The sequence below is a fragment of the Vespa mandarinia genome, chromosome 2 (assembly GCF_050613455.1).
Source record: "Vespa mandarinia isolate Hongniang chromosome 2, ASM5061345v1, whole genome shotgun sequence".
Lineage (NCBI taxonomy): Eukaryota > Metazoa > Arthropoda > Insecta > Hymenoptera > Vespidae > Vespa > Vespa mandarinia.
In genome coordinates this window covers 3,690,513-3,713,550 of record NC_140811.1, presented here as the reverse complement: position 1 = coordinate 3,713,550, position 23,038 = coordinate 3,690,513, and the positions used below count along the sequence as shown (strand labels likewise).

Below are 23,038 nucleotides of genomic sequence, written 5' to 3'. Positions count from 1 at the left end.
CATATCTTAATGATCGTTGGAACGTTCGATTATTTTCTATGATTATATGACAATTCAAACAATATTAACGTGTATTCTATAATTAAAAAAAAATAATAATAAAAGATGTCTTCATTGCATCAATGATGACCTTTGTTACGGAGAAAGAACTGTTGTAGGTTATCAATGTATTTATGTAAGATGTTAAGCTTCTTCGTATTCTACTACGAAATGAAGGAAGAAAGTTACAATATTTCAAATCCATTTCATTTACTCGAACATATAATCTCCCTTCCTTTTTCTATTTTTTAAATGTATTATTTTTTTTTTTTTACATGTTTATATTGAACGCATCGTTGAATATGAAATATTGTATTTTATACATTTTTTTAAAAATAGTACAAACTTTTAAGGACAACATTGGATAGTACGTTTTCGAGAATATATAATTCAATTTTACATGATTATATTTTTATTTTTAATATAACTGCACTTTATTTTGAAGAATTTTTTTTATTTTTAGAAACAAATAAATGTGTAGATATTCTGTATATATATATATTTATATATTCTATATATATGTATATATGTTATCCTTAGTAATTCTATTCTTAGTTCTATAGTATATATATATTCTTTTTTATATTTTTATATTTTTAATTTATATTCAAGAATAAAATTGTCAATTTATAATATAATTCAAATTACCAATTGCTAATAATTATTATAAATTTGTAACACTGGAAACTGCTTTATCGACTGTCAGCAATACATATTACGAATTCGTATAAACGATGAACGTCAAATTGATAGGTCATGATTACAAAGTTTGATGTTTTCACCTAAGTTGGATTATGTTACTTTGATTTACAAAAAAGGATATATATAATACTGTAAATTATGTAATATAAAATTAGTAAATATAAATAAGTCATTTTATTTTTAGTAGTAAAGTTAAAAAATAAATAATAAATTAATAAATAATTAAAAATATTCTTTTAAATGAGGAATCTTAAATAGATACACAATCTGTCATCCAATGTATCAAAAGATTTACAAAGTGTAACTAATAATCCAATAGATCAGACCATTATGTCCTTTCTACGAGGCTCTGCAAATTATGTTTGGTGCACAACCAGTGTATTAGGCAAAGGTGCAACTGGTGCAGTGTTTCAAGGAGTTAATAAAAACAATGGAGAGCCCGTTGCAGTAAAAACTTTTAATCAACTAAGCCATATGCGTCCACATGATGTACAGATGAGAGAATTTGAAGTATTAAAAAAAGTTAAACATGAAAATATTGTCAAATTGTTAGCCATAGAAGAAGAGCAAGATGGACGTGGAAAAGTAATTGTAATGGAACTTTGTACAGGAGGCAGCCTTTTTAATATTTTAGATGATCCAGAAAATACTTATGGTCTTGCAGAAAATGAGTTTCTATTAGTCTTAGAACACTTATCTGCTGGAATGAAACATTTACGTGATAATAATTTAGTACATCGCGATTTAAAACCAGGTGAGATATTTAAAATTATGTATATTATGTATATTATTATGTATATTATTAATAATTATCTGATAAGCATATATTGTATTTTGTATATGTATATTTTTTAAATGTATATTTTCTTGATAGGTAATATTATGAAATTTATTGCTGACGATGGTAGTACAATTTATAAACTTACTGATTTTGGAGCTGCACGAGAATTGCAAGAGGATCAACAATTTGTTTCTCTTTATGGTACTGAGGAATATCTACATCCAGACATGTATGAAAGAGCAGTTTTACGAAAACCTGTTGGCAAAACTTTTGGAGCAACTGTTGACCTTTGGTCCATAGGAGTAACTCTGTATCATGTTGCTACAGGAAATCTACCATTTAGGCCATTTGGTGGACGTAGAAATAAAGAGACAATGTTTTACATAACAACTAAAAAATCATCTGGAGTTATATCTGGTATGCAAACTTCAGAAAATGGTCCTATAGAATGGAGTAGAGAATTACCTCAAAATTGTCAATTAAGTGATGGTTTAAAAAAAATAGTAACTCCTCTATTAGCTGGCTTATTGGAAGTTGACCCACAGAGAATATGGAGTTTTGATAGATTTTTCACAGAAGTTACAGATACTCTGTGTAGAAAACCCATTCATATATTTAATGTACATAGAGCTAGCTTAATAAAAGTTTTTCTACATCCTGAAGAAAAATTTGTAGCACTTCAGGCTTATATCCAAGATCAAACAGAAATTCCACCACATGCTCAGATACTTTTATTTGGAGAAATGCCCCTTACTAATATTATTGAGGAATATACACCTGGAAAAGGTTATCCAAACATGGATGCTGATAAACCTGTTATGTTATTTTCTAAAGAAAACAATAATGTTATTTTACCAATAGAGAGTGAATTACCTAAATTTCCAGTCTTTGCAAATCTAGTTTCTGTAGAAAATGATGCTAGTCAAGCAAAAGTAGCATGTTCAGTTGGACATGTTTGTAAACGCAGAATTGATAAATTATCATTGTGTAGTAAATTAATGCAAAATGCAATAGAAGCTTTCAGTGGACTTTTAGCTACTGAACTTACAAAAGTATTAGGCAAGTGCCAACATTTGAAAGAGTTTACAAAAGCAACAGAAGTCACTTCAATAGCCATAGAAAGAAGTGAAAACTTCACAAGACAAGTACTTAAAAAATATGCTAATCAAATCAGTTTTGAGCCTAAAAATTGGAAAAAGGAATTAGATTTAAAGAGTAAAGAATTATTAACTGAACTAGCACCTGCAGTTGCACAACTTCACCAAAGGTATAAAAGATTATTATATTTATATTAATGGATTATATTATATTGATATAATTCACTTAGGTATATACAAGGAGGTAGTTTACGTGGAGAATGGGAAAACAGTACACGTGGGCTATGGTGCCCATGGAGTGCAAAAGCAAGTCAACGTGCTGCTACATTGGTTGATCGTTTAAGGGATGGCTGGCAGCACTTGCTAAGAGATAGAGCTACACGTAGTCTTACTTATAATGATGAACAATTTCATGTTTTAGAACGTATAAAGGTATTAAATATATTTAATATAGTATAATATTTAAAGTAAAACAAAATAATTATTACTCCATATCTTGTATAGGTAATGGAAACAGGTCGTAGAATAAAATTACTTCTTGAAACAGAGTGTATACCAGCAATGACTCAACGATCTGAATGTGTTGCTGATTGGTATAAAATGGCACAGACTGTATTTCTACAAGCTCAAATTTTAGACAAAGATGTAGGTAATTATGAACTCACTCTGGAGTCTTATTCTTATAGACTTTCTCAAGAAAGCAAAGAACGACATGATAGTCTTTTACATTTGTTGGATGAACTTCCTGGGATATTTAAAACAAATGAAAAAGCAAATACACCTGCTGAAGAAAGTACAAAAAAATGGAAAAAAATTTGTGATATGCAAGAACAAATAACCGTAATTCTCTATGATAATGGACGTTTAATAGATCAACTTGATCATTTATCGACGATGGATACATTAGAAGATGCAGAAGACTCTGAATATGAACTTTAAAACTATGATATTTTAGAAATAATACTTTAGAAACTATGTACAATTATTTTTACCTCTAAACTTTTTTGTGATTATTTCATAAAAATTAATTTTAAGATCATTTCTTAAACTATAAATTATTTCTTTTATAAATATTAGAAATATTTAATATGTAAAGTATTTAAAAGAACAGCACGAAATAGTTTAAAATGTTGAAAACATGTTTGTTAATCTATAAAAATATTACACAGTGTTATGAAAAAAGACTGAATATATTTAATATCAAATATAAAATAAGCAGTAAATAATTTAACATAGATTTAGTAAAAGTACGATTTACATATTTCACGTACATTTTATATATGAATTATTTATTTTCAACTTAAATTAATTAAAAGTAGTATATATAATAATATATAATATAATAATACAATTGAAACGAATTTAAAAAGTGATTTTTTTACATCAATACATATGTTCAATAAAAAAATTAACAGATTTATATACACATTAAAAATTAACAATTAAATGTATTCTACATTCTATCATACTAGTTATAATATTATACATCAACTTGATTTGTATTCCTTTCAACTAGTGAAGTTAATCTTTGTTTATGTTTATGTTCTTTGTGTTTGTCTTGGACAGCATGAAAATGATATAGTAACTCAATGAAGTTTAATTTTTGTTTATTGGATACTTTATTGTTCTTAAGACTCGATGGTTTTGTTGCTGGAGGAATTGCAGATAGTCGTCGCTGTAAAGTTGCATATGCTTCACTTTGAGGAAGTATCATTAACAAACCATACAGTACATAAATTAAGTCAATATTATCCTCTCTATTTAATAGCTGCAAACGCAAATCTTAAAAAAAAAAATAGATTACATACATTAATAATATAAATATTACACATATATATTAAACACGTTTAAATCGAAGAAATTTAAATTTACTCACATGTAAATATAGGCGATTCAATAAGCTGTACTAATTTATCTATTTCTGTCAAAAATTCAACAGTAACTTCGATATTTTCACTATATGATATAAAATTAAGAAAAATATTATTGTGTCTGTGTAAATAATATAAATTGCATATATTGTGAATATATAATGAAGGATACAATGATTTGATAATGTTAAGTGCATGGGGATAAAGTTGTGATAGAAGACATAAGGCTACAGTTGCAACTGGATTATGACACCAAGATTCATAAAGACATTGGAATAAATCGCAACTTTCCTAAATACAATATTGTATTGAGCATAAATCATAATTAGAAACAAAATATATTTAATTAAAACAACATTTATCCTATTCTCATACTCACCGAAGAATCCAAGTCTTTTAATTTATTTCTTAAATCAAATAATTCAGAACTTGTTAGCAAAATGATATTTAAAGTTTGTATCATAGTACATGCAAAACTTAAATTCTCTTCATATAATAATATTTTTGCTAATGTTTTATATATATCTTCAGCACTAAGTAATACACACAATTCTCTTATGATGAAAGCACCTCTTTCTTCTAATAAATTTCTATCAGTTGAAAATAGTCTTAATAAATTTACAATAAACTTTGTAAAATATTTATTTTGCACTTCATTATGATAATCAACTGTAATTGCTTCTGAAGATTTTGAACTAATTATTTCAGCCATTACAACTAAAGTTTGTTGTACTACATCATCTGAATTATCACTTAAAGACCTCATTAAAATTGGGAATAATACTTCTATGTGATCAAACATTTTATGTGGAATATTTGTAAATAAATGATGAAGCCATTTTAAAACAGCAACTTTAGTTTGAACAGACATATACATTAAATGTTTGATGAGCACTTCTACCAAACTAGACAGATCTAAACTTTCAGCCAAAGAACAATTTTGATTACCATCTGAAAAGAAAATATTTTTAAAGCTTAAAAAAATTTCATCATCGGTTGCATATAGATTGTATATATGAAAAACATTTTCATAGTGCATTAATTACCAACAAAATTAATATTTTTGCAAATGATACCTTTTGACTTTTTAGCAGAATTAATATTACTTTCATTTATTAAAACTTTATTTGAAACATCTGAATTTTCCATCATTATTAATTTCATTAAATTTGTATTAACTTGAGTTGCAGTTTCTTTAATATTTTTTCTTGTATCTCCATCGTATGCTAAACATGGTAACACTGCCACAAGTATTCCAGACATATATGGTAACATAACCGGACCAGAAAGCTGTACGAATTCTTTAATCCAAGTTATTGCTGTTAACTGCAATAGTTCATCAGTACTTTGAGCATGAGTAATTAAAATATTAATCATTCCTGAGAAGTCTACTCTTGCTGGATTCGATTTTATATTACGCAAAAATTCACCAAGAACTATATCTGTTGTCTTTTTAATCTCTGGTGTTGGATCTTCTAAAATTCTAAATAATCCATCAAGTATTTCTGGTAAGAATGTAATAAAATCCATATTGGGTACAGCATCTAAGACAGATACCCATGCTATAACAAATTGTCTACCAAATGTATTTTTAGTATAAATACGTTCTCTTAACTGTGGCATAAAACCAACTAAATCAAACAGACCACTTTCTGTCACAATATCCTAAAATAAAATGTATATATGAAATTTATATAATTATAAAGTACTAGATATATATATATATAAAAAAAAAGTATTATTACCTTCATAAGTCTATCAAGTAATTCTGTAGCGGATTTTATATTTTGTTCCGAATCACATGCTAATTTACTTAAAGCTGCAAAAATATCTGTGAACTGTGGTAATACCGCACCCCTAGCTACTTTTACTACATTATAAAGGCTCTCGCAAGCATAATACCTAACTCTTAAATCAGAATCAGAAAAACATGCTATTATTGGATGTATTAAATCTTCAATATATTGCCCAGTATCTTTTCCTAAACCAACAGCTATAGCTGCTAGACCAATTAAACCCCCTTTTCTTGTATGCGGATTTTGTGAAGTTGCAAAATCTTGACCAAGTACTTTTAATAATCTTTTAATTTGAACGGTATTATTGTGTGTAGCAAATTCCTTGACCATTCTAAAAATCATTTAAATGGTCATTAGCATATAGATAAAACAAATAGTATAGTAAATATAACCTCACTTTTCTATTTCCACAGCAGCTGCTTTTCGTTTCTCATAAATTTTGTCATTTAATGAACGAACGCATGCTGCACTTAATGGTGCATAATCTCGATCTGACATCATTTCTCAATATTTATTAGTATAATATCAAATATAACATTAAAATTCATAAAAATCTATAGTCGTTTAACCAAAGGCAGTTTCTATGATAGAAAATTCGACTTTCTTCGTCGAAGTGTCTTGAGGTTATCACTAGTTATATCGACGATATAGTGATACAGGAATATAATTAACGTAATCCGATTATAATAAACTTTCTCTTTTTGGGAATTACTGTCTAAAATATTTAATTTACTGTATAATTAATATACTTTTAATTTCACAAGTTAATAAAGTAAAACAATTAAAAAAAAAAACTTTTCGTTCGAAAAACAAAAGAAAAAGAAAAAAAGAAAAATAATGACTAAAAAACGGGACTTGTCCAAAGGGGAATAAATGTCAACACTATTTTATGACACACTTCCAAATCGTATTCACAATCAATTGTTAATGAAGCATAAACGAGATTTAAATCCTCTTGTTATAGCCATTAAAAATGTTGCTTCATATAATGTGTAATTAGAAATATTAACAAATTTTTATTTTACTTAAATATAATAATAAAACTAATTATTAAGGCAATTATCACTTTTCGAATCGGGTGTAATTTCAACGACTGGTATGGACGAAATATGAACTACAAGTGCAATAGGGAAACATTGTCCCCACTATCTGTCTATCGTATCGGTATATAAACTTGCATATATTATTGATAAACGAGATCTCATTTCAAATACGAAGATTTATGCGAATGGATGGTTTTATCAAATTTTTGGAAAATTTTTCTTTTTATGTACAAATTATTCTCGAAAAAGAGGAGCATTTTTTTTATACATATGCACATACACATTTAAATTACATCCAAAAATACAAAAGAACCATTTCCTCATTTAAACTTTCATCTTTAAAATAAGACCTTGTTCATTAAAATGAATAAATAATGTCTGGATTCATTGCTAATATAAATTATTATAAAACAAGGGGTAATGAATAGGCTTGAATATAAAACTTTTCGACAAATATCAATATGTTCGTTCGAATATCGCGCGTTACAATCATTGGTACCTTTTATCTCACAGTGTTACCAAATCAACAAATTAACTGTAACTTTGTTTAATGATAATTATAATGATAAAATACAATTATTTTCTTAAATTAATACAATTGGCAATGAATATTTATTTTTTCTTTTATTACTTTAAAAATTGTAAAATTTCTCTATTAATATAATATTCAATATAAAAATTATATTCTTTATTAGTGTCGTAATTGGTTTATATACTAGCCTTACTTTTTTGATTGGTCGTGTATAAGAATTCCAAACAGAATGTCAATTACATGCAATCTATGAACGGCATTGTATATATGTAGTCACATTAGAAATTGGTTGAAAAGTATGGCTTACAGTGGCAACCATTTTTTCTAAGGTTGCTATTCCAATATAATTTACCTGCATAACTCTTCCACACACAAAATATCGGTATACAGCTTGTATAGTAGTGTAAAAAACACACATACATAAAAAAACAACAAAAATATCTCAATGAGTTATATCGTAATTGAGTGTAACATCTGAACATGTTCATATTAAACATGTCCGTGACATTTCTGTGTTGTATGAATTCATATGGAAAATATTTTATAACGAAGTAATTTTCTTATAAATAAGTGTCAAACTTATTAACAAAATTGTTAATTTTCTTTGAAGATATATATATTCGATAATTAGATTTTCTTTTAATTCGTACACTGATATCATTCGTTAAATTATATGACTGAATCACTAAATTGTGTGTAATTTTCTGCTATGCATGTTTTTATGTGATGCTCTAAGTGATACTCTTTGCAATGTATTACAATTAAATAGTAATTAAGATTATTCGTTGGTACAATAGTACAATTACAATAAAAAACAATGGCTGGTACCTTTGATCAATATGATAAATCCAGGTATGTCTAAAATCTCAACATTTTTCATAATTTTCATTTTTCATAATCATAACATTTATAACTAATAAAATATATTAAAAACATAATGATAATTTTCTTGATTGAAAGATAGTCTAAATACAACAAGTTCATTATTATTATTATTATTATTATTATTATTATTATTATTATTATTATTATTATTATTATTATTATTATTATTATTATTATTATTATTATTATTATTAATTATAATTATTATTATTATTATTATAAAGACATGATAATGTTAATAATGGTATAGGTGTTTATTGCATTAAATAATATGTTGACAATAATTTATTACTTCTTTTTTATAGTTGGTACTTCGGCGCTATGTCACGCCAGGATGCTTCTGATTTATTAATGGGAGAAAAAGAAGGTGGTGTTTTTTTAGTACGTGATAGTACATCTATCCATGGAGACTTTGTCCTTTGCGTTCGAGAAGATAGTAAAGTTAGTCATTATATAATTAATAAGATACCACAGGGTGATCAAATATGTTATCGAATTGGTGATCAAATGTTTCCTGATATTCCACATCTTTTGGCATTTTATAAACTCCATTACCTTGATACAACACCATTGATTAGACCTGCACCGAAGAAAACTCAAAAAGTAATTGCAAAATATGATTTTGAGGGTAATGATCCAGATGATTTGCCATTTAGAAAAGGTACATTAATTTCCAAGTTTCTTATTTAACTTTGTTGTTAAATCATAAATAAAAAATATAACATGTCTAATAATATTATAGGAGAAATTCTTACTGTGATCTCAAAAGATGAAGAGCAGTGGTGGACAGCCAGGAACAGTGTAGGTCAAACTGGATCTGTCCCTGTTCCTTATGTGCAAAAATATGAAGAGGACAGTCATGCTAGTATCGAAAATAATACACGATTGGAAACAGGTGGCAACACTTCTGCATCTAATTCTAATTCAATTCCTCCTTCTTTATCACACGTATCTCATTCAGAAACAGGATCAGGTACTGCTACACGTAGATCAAATATTCAGAGAACATTACCTGCTTTTGCAAAAGTGAAACAAGCAAGAGTACCGAATGCATATGATAAAACAGCTCTAAAATTAGAAGTAGGTGACATGATAAAGGTAACAAAAACAAACATAAATGGCCAATGGGAAGGTGAATTGCATGGCAAAGTAGGTCATTTTCCATTTACACATGTAGAATTTGTAGATAATGAAACTGGTGAAGACAATCAAGAAATTTAACAGAAATCTTCCAAAAATAATGTACAGAACGTGTGATCAATGAAGACCATTTTATCACCTCAATTTACTAGTATTGCAGCTATTTTATGTACCAATACAGAGATTTACACTTCTATGATCATAAAAACAACATTAATTTTTTTTAAGTTGAAAACGTGTGTGCGTGCGTGTGTGTGTGTGTGTGTGTGTGTGTATGCATGAGCGCGCGTTTGTGTGTGTATGTATATTTGTAAGAGAAAAAAATGGAATCACGGAGAATAAAATACACATTAAAACAATCTATTAATTGATAAAAATTAAACTTATATATGCTTCATATCTGTATAAATGGATATGCTTTCTATTAAATTAAAACTTTCATCTTTCAAAGTTAGTTTGTAGAGTGTAAGTCCATTGAAGCACAAAAAAAATACCATTTAAACTCAATACATGAATACAATTTCACATATACATATGTATATCTACACATACATTTATCTACACATACATTTATATGTGCTCTTAAAAGATATTCAAGTAATAGCCTGATGCTGGCCTGTAATAAATAAAAAGAATTGTTTATATAAGTTATGGAAAGAGTTTACAGTAAGATTATATCTACTGTTGGATAAAAAACAGCTTACATATTAAATTCATAATTAAAGTATATTATTGAATCATATTATATTGTTTTTTAGACTGGTTTATATGAAATAAAATGTATCTATATTACTAAGTTATACTTCTCTTATGTTAATATCTAAGTTTTTCCATGAATTATTACATTTAATGTATAGAAGTATTTTCTAGTCGTTTGATGACTATTGTAGAGCTATTTTGCAGAAATATTTTATTATTCTATTAAATCCTATTAACGTGAATCACAATCAAATATTTAAACAAAATTAATATACATAGTATAACATGAACTTTTGACAAAAACTGGAAATTGATATCAGCATTATACGATTTTTTCTTATGATATTTAAAAGAATGTTAAAAAGAATAGAATTTATGTATAAATAATATTATGTATAGATAATAGAAAATTTTTTATTATATACTTTATGCGCTCAATTGTTTAATTATAAAAGTTTATTTAGAGGCATCCAAAATATCTTTGTGTTGGTACATGCATTGTACACTGCTTACTATTAGTCATAGATCGTGTTCTCAAAAAATGATACACTAATAAAAAATGTATTTAATGATGGAAACATGAATTGCATTACAAATTGCATTATATATATATATATATATATATATATATATATATATATATATATATATATTATATATCAAATCTTTTATATGTGAATTTGTGTAGGTCTTTATGTTATTACTGTAATATTTGCTTTTGATATATCTCAAAACTTAAAAGTTCCTAGTTATAAAAAATATGATTTACTTTTAAAGATTGCAACAATTTATACTGTAAAATATGCACAACATATTATATAAAATTTTTTTTCTTAAAAGCATTTGATATTTCCATCATCATACAATAAGTAAACATGTTCTTCCTAAAAACATTTACAGTATTAAAAAATAAATAATATTGCAAATATATTATATCTACACGCGAAATTTATGTGTATGAGAACATTTTGAGCACAAAAAAAAAAAGAAAAAAAAAATCGATTCGATGATATTGTATTTATCGTATCTCAAGGGAACATTTTTAATAGCATTTTACTTTACGTGGCATTATAATGTAGACAACATTTTTATTTCGAATTAAATAAAACTTTCACCCACTTTGCTGTAAGTAGAAAAAAAGGGGCATGCGAATCGAAATTCCTGTGGTATTATTCACACGAACTACCGCCTATAATGCGGAAATTATTGTTACCGAGAAATATGCGTTTATATATGGTATGAATGGGCGTATGAATGCGTCAACATAGACTCTACAGCTGGATACTGAGGAGCCTCGCTTAATATTAATATAACATCAGATAATCTACTATAACATATATTAATTGTGTATACATATATATATATATATATGTATATATATATATATATATATATATGTATATATATATATATATATATATATATATTTTATATTAATTTTGTTTAATTAAGTACTAAAAATTAGTAACTAAATCAGGACGCACTGAGCACTTTTTTCAGGCAGCATCATGATCATAAAAATATAAATGTATAAATTGAAATAAGTAAAATGTGCCATTGTGTACAAATTTTATTTTTAATCATCATAATTTTAATATAACACGGTGCTTAACGTGTATTTTCGTTTTAAGTTATTATACATACATATATACATGTTAACATTTATGTTTTTAAACACCCTTGTGTGTCCAAAAATATATATCTATATATATATATATACATATATATAGATTATATAATTTTACAATTTAAAGATTTTTCATAGAGTTCTTCTGTTTTTCTAAGATTATCTCATATTGCATTATTAATTACAGTAATCAATTTATGCAAAACTTCGTTTATAAATGATGATCTATATCTAGTAACCGATGACCTAGACAAAACAATTGAGATATGATAAGATATAATAATGTATATTTTTCTAAACGTGCACAAACATATTTAATTTTTGTTCATAATAAATTAAATTTTTATTAGCAAACGAATGTACTGATAGATTAATGTTGTATGAGGTAGGTAAGTAATAGCGCAATAACATAAAATTTATAATGTATTATTCCATCATTGCATATATCAATAAATGACAGTTACATCAGACAATAAAATTTCTTTTTTATATTACCATATTTGTATTAAATTAAATTAAGTTAAATTAAATTAAATTAAATTAAATTAAATTAAATTAAATTAAATTAAATGTTATAAATGTCGTATTGATTATAATTTAAAATTAATCGATATTTGATTTTTTCATTTTAAAAGTACTCGATCGTCAATAACACGATAACTTTGTTTCTAATTGTAAATAATAAAATTTTGATATTTACAATATTACGAAATTACATAAAAATATTATCATTAATCAAATATAGTATTAAACTAAACAAGATTTGATGACCTCTCATAAAGATTTTAAAATACTGATATATATAATAAAATAAAGGGACTATCCATTTCTCACTATACACATATATCTCGTACAGAAATTTCATTATTTTATAATAATTTTTTAGCAGTTACAGAAGATATTTTACCAATATTTAAAATAATGTAAAATATATGTAACAGAAGTCACTTTACCGTGCTAATTGTGTAATTAATGCAGCACACATTTCAAAAAATTCCATAGTATGATGGCCAGTTGCTTGAGGTGGTGGCAAAGAGGGATCTAAAATTTAAATACATTAACAATGCTCATTGAAAAAGCCGCAATTAATTTAATTTCGTATACCTCTGCTAATATCTTCTGTTTCTTCACTGGATAAAGATTTAAAATCTAACAGATAACTCTTACAATCAACTTGATAAAGCTGTAACGACATTTTACTATATCTGCTAGTTAATTTATTTTTCTGTCTAACTTTAACACTGTATGCATTTATTATTTTCCATTCCTAAATAAATATTATTTAATTATATTAAAGACATAAATAAAGAAATTGCATTGTACCAAAATAATTCTTACAAAATTAAGTGCCTTCATTGCACGGTAAACTTCGTTCATGATATCATTTGGTTTGGACTGTGATCTTATTCCTAAATGCCATTTTGCTCGTTTCACTGGTGTACCTCTACTTCCTTGCATTGATGCGGATGAACTTTGCGAGGATTGTCTTAATGCTACATTTAAAAAATTTAATTAATATAGTATTATAATAATTCTTTAATTTTAATATAAATTGTAAAATATCATAATAACATTCTTTACTCACGAGCAATTCTTTCTGGATGAGGTCTTAGCGGACTGCTATTAGCATCACTTGGACTAAATGTAACTGGTGGTGGACTTGATGCCACATAAAAGTCTTTTAATTCTGCTTTAGCAGCTTCATCGGCAATTCTTTTATTATCAATAATCAAATGATAAGCAATTGCCAGTTGATCATGTGGATCACCACCAAGTAAGGCAGAATGAACTTCTGCTTCCTTCACATTAAACTTTTCGCAAACTTCATTAATGGCATCTATATCAATCACAGAAGAATCTTGTTCTACAGGCGATGGAAATAAATATGACGGCAAATCTTTTTGAAACCATTCATGTTTCCTGTAATTAAGATGTTTATCTCATTAGAGTTTGCCTTTTATATTATATTATATATATATATATCAATATTATATCTTTTATAAAAAAATAATTATTTCTTGAAAAAAATGTATACTTTATATCTTCAATTGTAGCCCTTTTCATAGGATCAACCTGAAGCATATGGCATAGTAGACTAACAACACTTTTATTTAAGTATTCCGGAATAGGAAAAATTCCAGCTATAAAAGAAATGTTTGACATTTGATTTTTAAGAAATTAAAATTATGGTAAATATATGATACATACATTTTATTTTACGAAATAATGTAGGCACATGTTCATCATCAAATGGTAATGTACCACAAAGTAAAGCATATAATATAACTCCGCATGACCAAATATCTACTTCAGGACCAGCATATAATTTTCCAGATATTACTTCAGGCGCAGCATAATTTGGTGAACCACATGACGTACGTAGAAATTCTCCATCCATCATCATATTTGATAGACCTAAATTTATTTAAATTATATATGATATATTTTCTCAATTATTCATTCAGACTACTTCCTGTTAATATAATAATTATCAACATAAACTGAAATTACAAAGGAAAATATACCAAAATCTGCTATCTTCACATGAAGATTATGATCTAAAAGAAGATTTTCTGGCTTTAAGTCACGATGAACTATCATGTGTCTGTGACAATAGTCAACGCCAGAAATAATTTGTTGAAAAAATCTTCGTGCTTCATGCTCCTTCAGTTTTCCATGTTTTACAATATAATCAAATAACTCCCCTCCAGAGACATATTCCATAATCATAAATATATCTGTTGGTGTACTTATGACTTGATATCTGTATATTGTAAGTAATAAAAGACATGTAATAGTTTCAAGTAATGGAATATAAGAAGTGAATTCTTCTTCTTACAATTTAATAATATGAGGGTGCCTAAATAATTTCAAATTTTGTATCTCCCGTCTTATTTTACCCACTACATCCAAACTTTTAATTTTTTGCCGATTTAGAATTTTTACTGCAACTTTATGCTTTGTTAAAACATGTTCACCAACTGAAAGAATTTTATAAAACAATTGAATAAATATAAAGTATTTAATTATATACATATTTTTTATTATGATTTAACTGTATACATACTTTTTACTTTACCAAATGTACCAACACCTAAAGTTTGTCCTAATGTATAATGACCTATCTTAACGATAGGTTGTGGTTGACTAGTTTGACTTTTTTCAGACATTTTAAATTACTCTACATAGGAAGAATTGATGACAATAATTTTTTTTTTTCTAAAAACAATGGATATGTCACATTATTTTATAGAATTTTCTTTAATTTCTGTTATTCATTTCTTTCCTATAAGAATATATATCTGTATTTAATAATTTGTAAAAATAAAAAAAATTAGCATGTAAAACAAGTATCATAATTTTTTATACGGCTCTTTTATACAGATTATATATAGTGAAAAAAAGTAAATATATTATTTTGGAATTAAATTATAAAAAAAAATTTATATATATAATATATAATATATATATATATATATATAAATATATAATAAATATATATATATATATATATATATATATATAAATAGTAAACAAGTGAAATAAATTTACTTTAAATGATGAAAAGATAAATAAAATAAAATATTGATATATATCATTGATATATACATTATAATGTACTTACTCGATCTTTATAAACTAAATTACAAGGATGAGAAAAAATAGATATCGCGAATACATTAATAATACATTTGTGGAAGACGTACGAAGTATCGTTGTGAAAAAAGGAAAACTGACGAAACAACAAAAACAATGAATTGTTAGAAATTCTTATCGTAAATGTATCATATAAGAGGTGTATCTATCAGAAAAATATATTAAAGAAAAAAGAAAAGAAAAATAATAATAATAATATATATATATACACAATTGAACAATGTTTGCAACGTCTTATTTGTTCGAAAATATTTTTAAAAAGAAATAAAAATGACGGAAAATTTAACACTGAACAGTGCGCTACCGCACGTTGTATTTTCAAAGCTATCGATGTTCTATTGGTCACGTAATGCTTTACTTTACGTTATGAAAATGCATTTTGCACAACGCACGCGCGCACATATGTATGCACGTATATATATGTATATTTCTTACCAACATGAAATATACTATGGCGCTATTCAGCATTTTTCCACGTGTTGTACTGTACTTATGCTATCGTAAGTGCTAGAATAATATTTATTTTACAAATTATTTTTACTTTGTATAAGATTATCTAATCAAATATTTTTACGAACTTAGTTTTAATTGCTTACATGCAACTAAACTTTGCAAAGTGTTATATAAAAAAAAAAAAAAAATCTTTATGTAATTTAATACATACATACACGCGCGCGCGCACACACGCACACACATAGAGAGAGAGAGAAAGAAAGAGAAAAACAGAGTAAGAGAGAGAGAAAGAAACAGCAGCGAATTCAATACATATAGAATGAAAATAATGGATTCTATTTTTTGAATGAAGATTCTTTTATTACATTATAAGTATACAATAGGTAATAAAATATGCTACATACAAACACAATATAATACCATATATCTTTAATTCATAGTTTACATTGATATTTTGTTTACAGCATATTTATCATTGTGTTCTTAAATATAGTGTAAAAGAAAAATATATATTATTTTATTTTTTTTTATGTATATATTTCTTTGTCTTTGCACTATTTAGGATTTCATAAGACTAATATGTAAAATAAAAAAATAATTTCTCATGCTATGTAATCTTAAATAACAATTAAATATGCACATACACAAACACATACACATAAATACACACGCACACAGTTTGTATATATATTATTTTATTATCTAAAATTGTATAAGTATCAATATTGTATAAAAAAATAAATAATAAAATAAAGATATAATGATATTTGGTTATTATGTTTTAAACCAATCAAACTTATCTTGTATGATAATATATTATCCTTTACTTATCACATACTGGATATTAGATAAGGAAAGATATTAAATAAATTATATAAAAGAAAGAATTTTTATTTTATTGTTAATCTGCATGAATTAATATATAATTAAAATTTTTCTTGTATTAATTAATTATAAATTTTGAAAAAAATATTGTACAAATTATTAAAAGCTTAAAAAAAAATGTGTGACCTATAAATACTAAAATAGTATTATTTATGACATAAATCTATTATTTTTATTAATAATTTATAAATAAAGTGAAACTCAAATCTAATTGAATATTTTAAACATAATAATTATTGATTGTATATATTTATGAATTTAAAATTTATGCTATAAACAACATAATTAATAGATTTATGGCATGATATAGATTAATATTAAATTAAAATACTTGCTTTTTTTCTTTAAAATATAAAAGAAATTTCTTTTTCTTGCAGAAGTTTACTTTTATTCTAAATCTCCATAATATGAATGTTCCGTTTGTTTATAAGCATTTTCTAATTCTTTCTGTAGTTGATTTCTTTCAAGTAATAATTCCTCTTTAGCTTTCTTCTCAGAATTAAAATCTTCTTCATTATACAATATTTGTATTTTTAGAAGCTCTATATCATTTTTCTGTATTCAATATGAAAATACAAATGATTAAGTATGAATGATATCTTATATCTGCTAACATTTTAATCGTATAATATAATTAAATATATAAAAAATAAAAGTAAAATTCACTTACTTGTTGCATTAGTTCTTTATCTAGTTCTTTTTTAATCAAACTGAGTTGTATAAGAGCATTTTCTTTCTCTTCTAATTGAATACGTAAAGTATCTGCATCAACAATCAATTGTTTACATTTTTGTTCCAATGTTTCTTTTTCTGCTTGTAAAAGTTCTTCATTACTCTTATGTAATTGACATTGTTTGTCCACTAATGCTTTTTCCTGGTGTAAACTAAAGAGCATTTCTTTTTGATCAATTAAGCGTTTGTATTCCATATTTAAAGTTTTTCTAAGATTATCAAATAACTTTTTTTGTTCGCTCCAAGTTTCTCTTTCTTGCTCTAAAATAGCTTTAATATCATTGAATTTTTGTTCATTTTCATTTTTATGTTTCTCTAATTCAGTTATTTTTTGTGAACTTTCCTTAGAGATATTATCTTTCAATATATTTAATCTAATGTTCTCTTCTGATATTATTTGTAATTCATACAAAATGGAATTATAATCTGAAAATACTTTCTGAAATTGGTTCTGAATCTTAATAAAACTTTGTCTATCGATTATTAATTTTAATTGTTCTTCATGTAACGTTTTCTGATAGACTGATAACTTATCTTTGTAAATTTGTAGCTGCTCAAGTTGTAGTGACCAGTTTTCTTCAACTGTATCACAATGTTCAGGTAATTTTATAGTTTCACAAGCATCTAATATATTTATACATTCCTTTATACATTTTTGTATAGCAGAATACCGAGAAATTTGTGCAATGAAACAATCAGTCATTTCCTGTAACATTTCTCCATATTGTTTTATACTTTGTGTAAAGTAATGACTTTGTGGAGATATGTGATCTGATATTTGTGTCATATTAAGATTTATGGAACAATGTAGCTAGAAAAAAGGTTTATATTATTAATGGAAAATATATTGAAAAGAAAAAAGATCTAAACAAATCATATATTAATATATATATATATTAATATATAAGGAAATTATTAAACTTCCTTACCGATTTTATATCATCTTTGAGCGAATTATTAAGCTGACTTATTTCTTTAACTTGAACTTGATCTGTATTACCACCTATTTCAGGTTTATTTTTTTCAAGATTTTGCTCTTCAGGTTCATTTCTTTTAAGATTTTGCTCTTCAGGTTCATTTATTTTAAGATCTTGCTCTTCAAGTTCTTTTGCTTTAAGATTTTGCTCTTCTGTTGTGTAACTAGTTTCTTTCAATTGCATATTCGTCATGCTTGGTAAACTGATATATTTTTCAACATCTTCAGATAATTTTGCACAATTGGATTTAAAATTACATAGTTCATCCGTCAAAGAGGATATTTTCTTTTGCAACTGATTTAAATGAATTGAATTACTAAATTCCTTCGTATTGCCAACCATTGTATCATCTATATTTACAACCTGTATAAAGTGTTTAATATTTATTAATTTAAGACATTAGAATAGAATAAATCTATTAATTTATTTTAGTTATTTTCTGATTCTTCTATAATTTTTAATTAACTTACACAAAGTTTTAATTTCAATTCAGCATTCTCTTGTTTAAGAACATTGATCAATTGTCTGGTTTCTTTAAACTTTTGCTTATGATTTTTGTGAACATTCATTACCTCTTCTTGCCATGTTACTAAAGTATTAAATTGTTGTTTCATAGCTATAGTATTTTGTTTTAATGTTTCTTTTAATTTGACATTCTCCTGTAACAATTCTGCTAACTTTTGTTGTATTTCAGAAGAATTTAAAGATGATATTATTGAATTATAATCCTACAAAATATTAAATATTAATAATTTATAAAACATCTTACATAATAAATTAATTCCCAGTATTCATATCTTACAATTGACATGCATTTTTGTTGAATATCGGAGTATGTTGCTAAAGACGATGCTTGTATAGAATCTAACGATTTCTTTCCCAGTATGACAAAAGATAATGTGTCGCTGTCATCGAGAGAATCCTCTGACTTCGTCAATTCGATATTTGGAAGAAAATTTGTAGATACAGGCTCATCCAATTTAAATCTGGGCTTGCCATTGTCAATAACAAAACCAAGACTTTCAAAGTCGTTTTTTGACAACGAATTTGATTTATGACTAACATTAATGAAATCAGATGAATGCTGTTCTTGTGAATCCATATTTCGGTCACTAAATGTATCCAATTACATCACAAAAAGCTGTAAATTTGTTTAAAATAAAAATTATTAAATGAAATCATAATGATCCATATATAAAGAAATATATTATCAAACAGTATATGTAGAAATAAAAAGAAAAAAAAATCAAATCTGTATATAAAGAATAATATAATATAACAAATGAAAATAGCATGAAATTATTAGTAATTAAGATTTATAAAATAATATATAATAATTAAAATCTATACCTGAATAATTACTTCTTATCTCTAAAATCTACAATATATAAGATTTCTTAGAATAAATATGACACAATATAACAATATATAACTGTACAACTTAACTCAAAGGAACTTAATAATTAAATTGATGATTACAATTATACCATTATTATTAAAAAATATGATTACTAAAATTTTGTTTTATCAAGTACAATTTTAAAAAAGCGTTTATATTTACGTACAAGCAAAACAAAATACAGCTTCCTACAAATATGTCTGACTATTATCAATGACAGTCTTTTGTAAAGTCATTGTTAAAGGAAAGTTGAGAGATGGTATACGCATGGTCTCTAAATAGGTAGTGAATATAGAGATATAATCTCTATATATAGTGAATCACAATCCTTAAGGCTGATACGTATTTTTCATCGATTGATGTTTACAAGCATCTACCGTATATTTTCGTGATTTTAAAATGCATATTATGGAAATACATCATAGTTACATTGTAAAGAGATATGCATAGAAAGGTGGTAAATCAAAACAATGAAAACAATTAAACTGTTAGTAAACAAGTATTATTCTACTTTTGAGTACATCTTGAACATTAGAAAAACTCGAATATGAATGAATTGACACTTCACATGAGTGATACTTATTAATTAATTCTTAGTAACTATGAAAAAGAGGTTATGTTGTGTTTCGTACAACTTTAAACGTTATTTATATCATTAATATTATTTTCTACATATTGTTTTTTGTTGAATTAATTTCTTTTTATTTCCAAGTCTGATCAATTCAATGCAGTTTTATACATGTAAACAAATATAAATTCTTCTACATATTTTTTTCTAAAAGATTAAAAAAAAAAAAAAAAAAAAAGAAAAAAAAAAATCAAAATGTACACTTTAAGATCTCTCTTTCATGTTCGATTAAATAAAACTTTGTTGAACAAAAGCATGTATTTAATGCATAAAAAAATAGACTCAGCAATATGTAATGTTTTATGTAAATTCAAACATACTACAGAAGTATTAGAATTTATTGAAACCGAAGAAGAGCATGAATTATACAAAGAAATTTCTAATCAGTATCTTGGAGTAATAGCTGGAGGGCATAAAGTTTTTTTATTGCAACCATATATAAAATGGGGTAAAGATAAGAAAAAGAATACTACACCAGAATTGCAAATGGCTGAATCAGTAGCACTCGTAGAGAGTTTACCATATTGGACTGTAATAGATAAAACATTTGCTCCATTATTGTCATTTCAAAAAAAATATTTATTGGGTTCAGGTGGACTTGATAATCTTGTGAAACAAATTAAAAAAAACAAAGAAATTACAGCTATATTTATTAGCATAAATTTATTAAAACATATACAAAGAATGGAACTTCAAAATGTTTTAGGTTTGCCTATTTATGATCGATATTCAATAATCATACATATATTTCGTGAACATGCTAAAACTCCTGAAGCACAATTACAGGTAGCTTTGGCTGAATTGCCATATATTTGGAAGAAAATGGGTGAAGTTTATGATCAACACAGTGGTCAAATCAATTTTGATGAAAATAGGAAAAAATTGTTGAAAGCACGTGAATCCAAGCTAAAAAAGGCATTAGAGAAATTGAAGGAAAATAAAAAAGACAGTAGGAATCGGAGAAAAAAATTTGGTTTTCCAAGTATAACTGTGATTGGATATACAAATGCTGGAAAATCATCTTTAATAAAAATATTATCAGAAGATGAAAGCTTAAAACCAAGAAATCAATTGTTTGCCACATTGGACACAATTTCTTACGAAGGGTTACTTCCATGTAGACAGAAGGTGTTATATATGGATACAATAGGTTTTATTCAAGATGTACCAGAAATGTTACTAGCACCATTTATAGTTACTCTTGAAGATGCTATAATCTCTGTATATATCAGTTTTTTAATATTAAATTTTTTGTCTCATACAGATATAATAGTTATTAATATGTTGCAGGATGTTATTGTACATGTCTTTGATATTAGTCATCCTGACATGAAGGCACAATTTCAACATGTAGAAAAAATAATAAAACCTATGTTAAATGAAAACCAATCAATAATATATGTGGCTAATAAATGTGATCTTATTGATAAGGTTGACATAGATGAAAATACAATTGCTATTTCCTGTAAAGATTTAAGAGGTAAATTTGACTAGAGATAATATATTATTACTGACTTTTTATCAGTTGATTGTTTACAGGCATTGATGAATTAAAATTAAAATTAGAACAAGAAATTTTCAAAGTAACAGGTAGGTCAGTGAAACGTATTAGAGTAAAGTCTGGAAGTTTAGCATCATCGTGGTTATACAAATGGACAACGGTATTAAATTTAGAACCGGACACTAATGATCCTCAATATATGTTTATCGATGTTGTAGCTACTGATTTAACAATTAATGAATTTAAGCGATTTTTGAAAGAATAAAATTCGATTACGGTAATGCAAGTTTTTTCTTGTAATATTTAAAAAAAAAAATTAATAGTATATATGTAAATATATAGTATATATATTTAAATAATAATATTTACGTAGTTCTATCGATAGGTATTTGTTATCAAAAGATCATCTTTTTTTACGACTTATTCGTAACACATGCATAGCACGTGTCTTCCGTCCGGCGGTTTCTTCTAAAGAACAGATGTATGGTACACATGAGAGAGAAAGAGAGAGAGAGAGAGAGAGAGATCTAAAATATCAAATCAACAAATCTATTCGTTGAAAAGAATTAATTCGAGAAATTTATTAATCACTTT

At 25.7% G+C, this 23,038-nt stretch overlaps 6 protein-coding genes across 9 annotated transcripts; 3 read left to right on the top strand and 3 right to left on the bottom strand.

The window, feature by feature from the left end:
• The first annotated feature begins 815 nt into the window (after window positions 1–815).
• On the top strand, window positions 816–3,752 carry IKKepsilon (I-kappaB kinase epsilon). The gene is made up of 4 exons (XM_035862010.2): window positions 816–1,495; window positions 1,616–2,789; window positions 2,850–3,051; window positions 3,124–3,752. Exons 1-4 carry the CDS (start codon window positions 1,072–1,074, stop codon window positions 3,556–3,558), a joined length of 2,235 nt encoding a protein of 744 aa, XP_035717903.1. The 5' UTR covers window positions 816–1,071; the 3' UTR covers window positions 3,559–3,752.
• A 219-nt stretch (window positions 3,753–3,971) lies between these two features.
• Window positions 3,972–7,394, bottom strand: LOC118439585 (protein VAC14 homolog). The gene is made up of 7 exons (XM_035861304.2): window positions 6,684–7,394; window positions 6,236–6,617; window positions 5,567–6,155; window positions 4,870–5,441; window positions 4,663–4,781; window positions 4,496–4,575; window positions 3,972–4,401 (listed from the first exon to the last, which is right to left on the bottom strand). Exons 1-7 carry the CDS (start codon window positions 6,785–6,787, stop codon window positions 4,100–4,102), a joined length of 2,148 nt encoding a protein of 715 aa, XP_035717197.1. The 5' UTR covers window positions 6,788–7,394; the 3' UTR covers window positions 3,972–4,099.
• Window positions 7,395–8,120: 726 nt separating this feature from the next.
• Crk (Crk proto-oncogene, adaptor protein) lies at window positions 8,121–11,207 on the top strand. The gene is made up of 3 exons (XM_035861251.2): window positions 8,121–8,713; window positions 9,052–9,407; window positions 9,489–11,207. The coding sequence occupies exons 1-3, from the start codon at window positions 8,679–8,681 to the stop codon at window positions 9,965–9,967; spliced, it is 870 nt and encodes a 289-aa protein (XP_035717144.1). The 5' UTR covers window positions 8,121–8,678; the 3' UTR covers window positions 9,968–11,207.
• Window positions 11,208–12,814: 1,607 nt separating this feature from the next.
• On the bottom strand, window positions 12,815–16,226 carry AMPKalpha (AMP-activated protein kinase alpha subunit). The gene is made up of 10 exons (XM_035861303.2): window positions 15,838–16,226; window positions 15,280–15,498; window positions 15,052–15,193; window positions 14,738–14,976; window positions 14,421–14,627; window positions 14,248–14,353; window positions 13,798–14,132; window positions 13,551–13,705; window positions 13,317–13,479; window positions 12,815–13,253 (listed from the first exon to the last, which is right to left on the bottom strand). Exons 2-10 carry the CDS (start codon window positions 15,380–15,382, stop codon window positions 13,162–13,164), a joined length of 1,542 nt encoding a protein of 513 aa, XP_035717196.1. The 5' UTR covers window positions 15,383–15,498; window positions 15,838–16,226; the 3' UTR covers window positions 12,815–13,161.
• A 1,117-nt stretch (window positions 16,227–17,343) lies between these two features.
• LOC118439666 (uncharacterized) lies at window positions 17,344–20,595 on the bottom strand. 3 transcript variants are annotated; one of them, XM_035861547.2, is made up of 7 exons: window positions 20,482–20,585; window positions 20,267–20,294; window positions 19,719–20,057; window positions 19,387–19,644; window positions 18,869–19,279; window positions 17,878–18,750; window positions 17,345–17,762 (listed from the first exon to the last, which is right to left on the bottom strand). In XM_035861547.2, exons 3-7 carry the CDS (start codon window positions 20,016–20,018, stop codon window positions 17,595–17,597), a joined length of 2,010 nt encoding a protein of 669 aa, XP_035717440.1. In that variant the 5' UTR covers window positions 20,019–20,057; window positions 20,267–20,294; window positions 20,482–20,585; the 3' UTR covers window positions 17,345–17,594. The 3 variants fall into 3 exon arrangements, with proteins under 3 accessions (XP_085521074.1, XP_035717440.1, XP_035717439.1); XM_035861546.2 differs by lacking the exon at window positions 20,267–20,294 and having other exon boundaries at window positions 20,482–20,595; XM_085664948.1 differs by lacking the exons at window positions 20,267–20,294; window positions 20,482–20,585 and having other exon boundaries at window positions 17,344–17,762; window positions 19,719–20,042.
• Window positions 20,596–20,706: 111 nt separating this feature from the next.
• Window positions 20,707–22,725, top strand: LOC118439667 (putative GTP-binding protein 6). Of its 2 annotated transcripts, none has more exons than XM_035861549.2 (3): window positions 20,707–22,164; window positions 22,234–22,423; window positions 22,483–22,725. In XM_035861549.2, the coding sequence occupies exons 1-3, from the start codon at window positions 21,139–21,141 to the stop codon at window positions 22,707–22,709; spliced, it is 1,443 nt and encodes a 480-aa protein (XP_035717442.1). In that variant the 5' UTR covers window positions 20,707–21,138; the 3' UTR covers window positions 22,710–22,725. The 2 variants fall into 2 exon arrangements, with proteins under 2 accessions (XP_035717442.1, XP_085521075.1); XM_085664949.1 differs by having other exon boundaries at window positions 22,469–22,725.
• The last annotated feature ends 313 nt before the right edge of the window (window positions 22,726–23,038 follow it).

Excerpts from the sequence above, each read along its gene's own strand:
- IKKepsilon (XM_035862010.2), top strand. The coding sequence starts at position 1,072 with ATGTCCTTTCTACGAGGCTCTGCAAATTATGTTTGGTGCACAACCAGT. Across the intron at positions 1,496-1,615 it reads ACATCGCGATTTAAAACCAG|GTAATATTATGAAATTTATT; the intron begins GTGAGATATTTA and ends TTTTCTTGATAG. Across the intron at positions 3,052-3,123 it reads ATGTTTTAGAACGTATAAAG|GTAATGGAAACAGGTCGTAG; the intron begins GTATTAAATATA and ends TATCTTGTATAG.
- LOC118439585 (XM_035861304.2), bottom strand. The coding sequence starts at position 6,787 with ATGATGTCAGATCGAGATTATGCACCATTAAGTGCAGCATGCGTTCGT. Across the intron at positions 6,618-6,683 it reads GCTGCTGTGGAAATAGAAAA|AATGGTCAAGGAATTTGCTA; the intron begins GTGAGGTTATAT and ends AATGATTTTTAG. Across the intron at positions 4,782-4,869 it reads TAAAAGACTTGGATTCTTCG|GAAAGTTGCGATTTATTCCA; the intron begins GTGAGTATGAGA and ends TATTGTATTTAG.
- Crk (XM_035861251.2), top strand. The coding sequence starts at position 8,679 with ATGGCTGGTACCTTTGATCAATATGATAAATCCAG. Across the intron at positions 8,714-9,051 it reads GATCAATATGATAAATCCAG|TTGGTACTTCGGCGCTATGT; the intron begins GTATGTCTAAAA and ends TCTTTTTTATAG. Across the intron at positions 9,408-9,488 it reads TGATTTGCCATTTAGAAAAG|GAGAAATTCTTACTGTGATC; the intron begins GTACATTAATTT and ends ATAATATTATAG.
- AMPKalpha (XM_035861303.2), bottom strand. The coding sequence starts at position 15,382 with ATGTCTGAAAAAAGTCAAACTAGTCAACCACAACCTATCGTTAAGATA. Across the intron at positions 14,133-14,247 it reads GCTACAATTGAAGATATAAA|GAAACATGAATGGTTTCAAA; the intron begins GTATACATTTTT and ends TCTTAATTACAG. Across the intron at positions 13,254-13,316 it reads AACAGAAGATATTAGCAGAG|ATCCCTCTTTGCCACCACCT; the intron begins GTATACGAAATT and ends TTTAAATTTTAG.
- LOC118439666 (XM_035861546.2), bottom strand. The coding sequence starts at position 20,018 with ATGGATTCACAAGAACAGCATTCATCTGATTTCATTAATGTTAGTCAT. Across the intron at positions 19,645-19,718 it reads AACAAAAATGCATGTCAATT|GATTATAATTCAATAATATC; the intron begins GTAAGATATGAA and ends AATATTTTGTAG. Across the intron at positions 19,280-19,386 it reads AATTGAAATTAAAACTTTGT|GTTGTAAATATAGATGATAC; the intron begins GTAAGTTAATTA and ends CACTTTATACAG.
- LOC118439667 (XM_035861549.2), top strand. The coding sequence starts at position 21,139 with ATGTACACTTTAAGATCTCTCTTTCATGTTCGATTAAATAAAACTTTG. Across the intron at positions 22,165-22,233 it reads TTGAAGATGCTATAATCTCT|GATGTTATTGTACATGTCTT; the intron begins GTATATATCAGT and ends AATATGTTGCAG. Across the intron at positions 22,424-22,482 it reads TTCCTGTAAAGATTTAAGAG|GCATTGATGAATTAAAATTA; the intron begins GTAAATTTGACT and ends GATTGTTTACAG.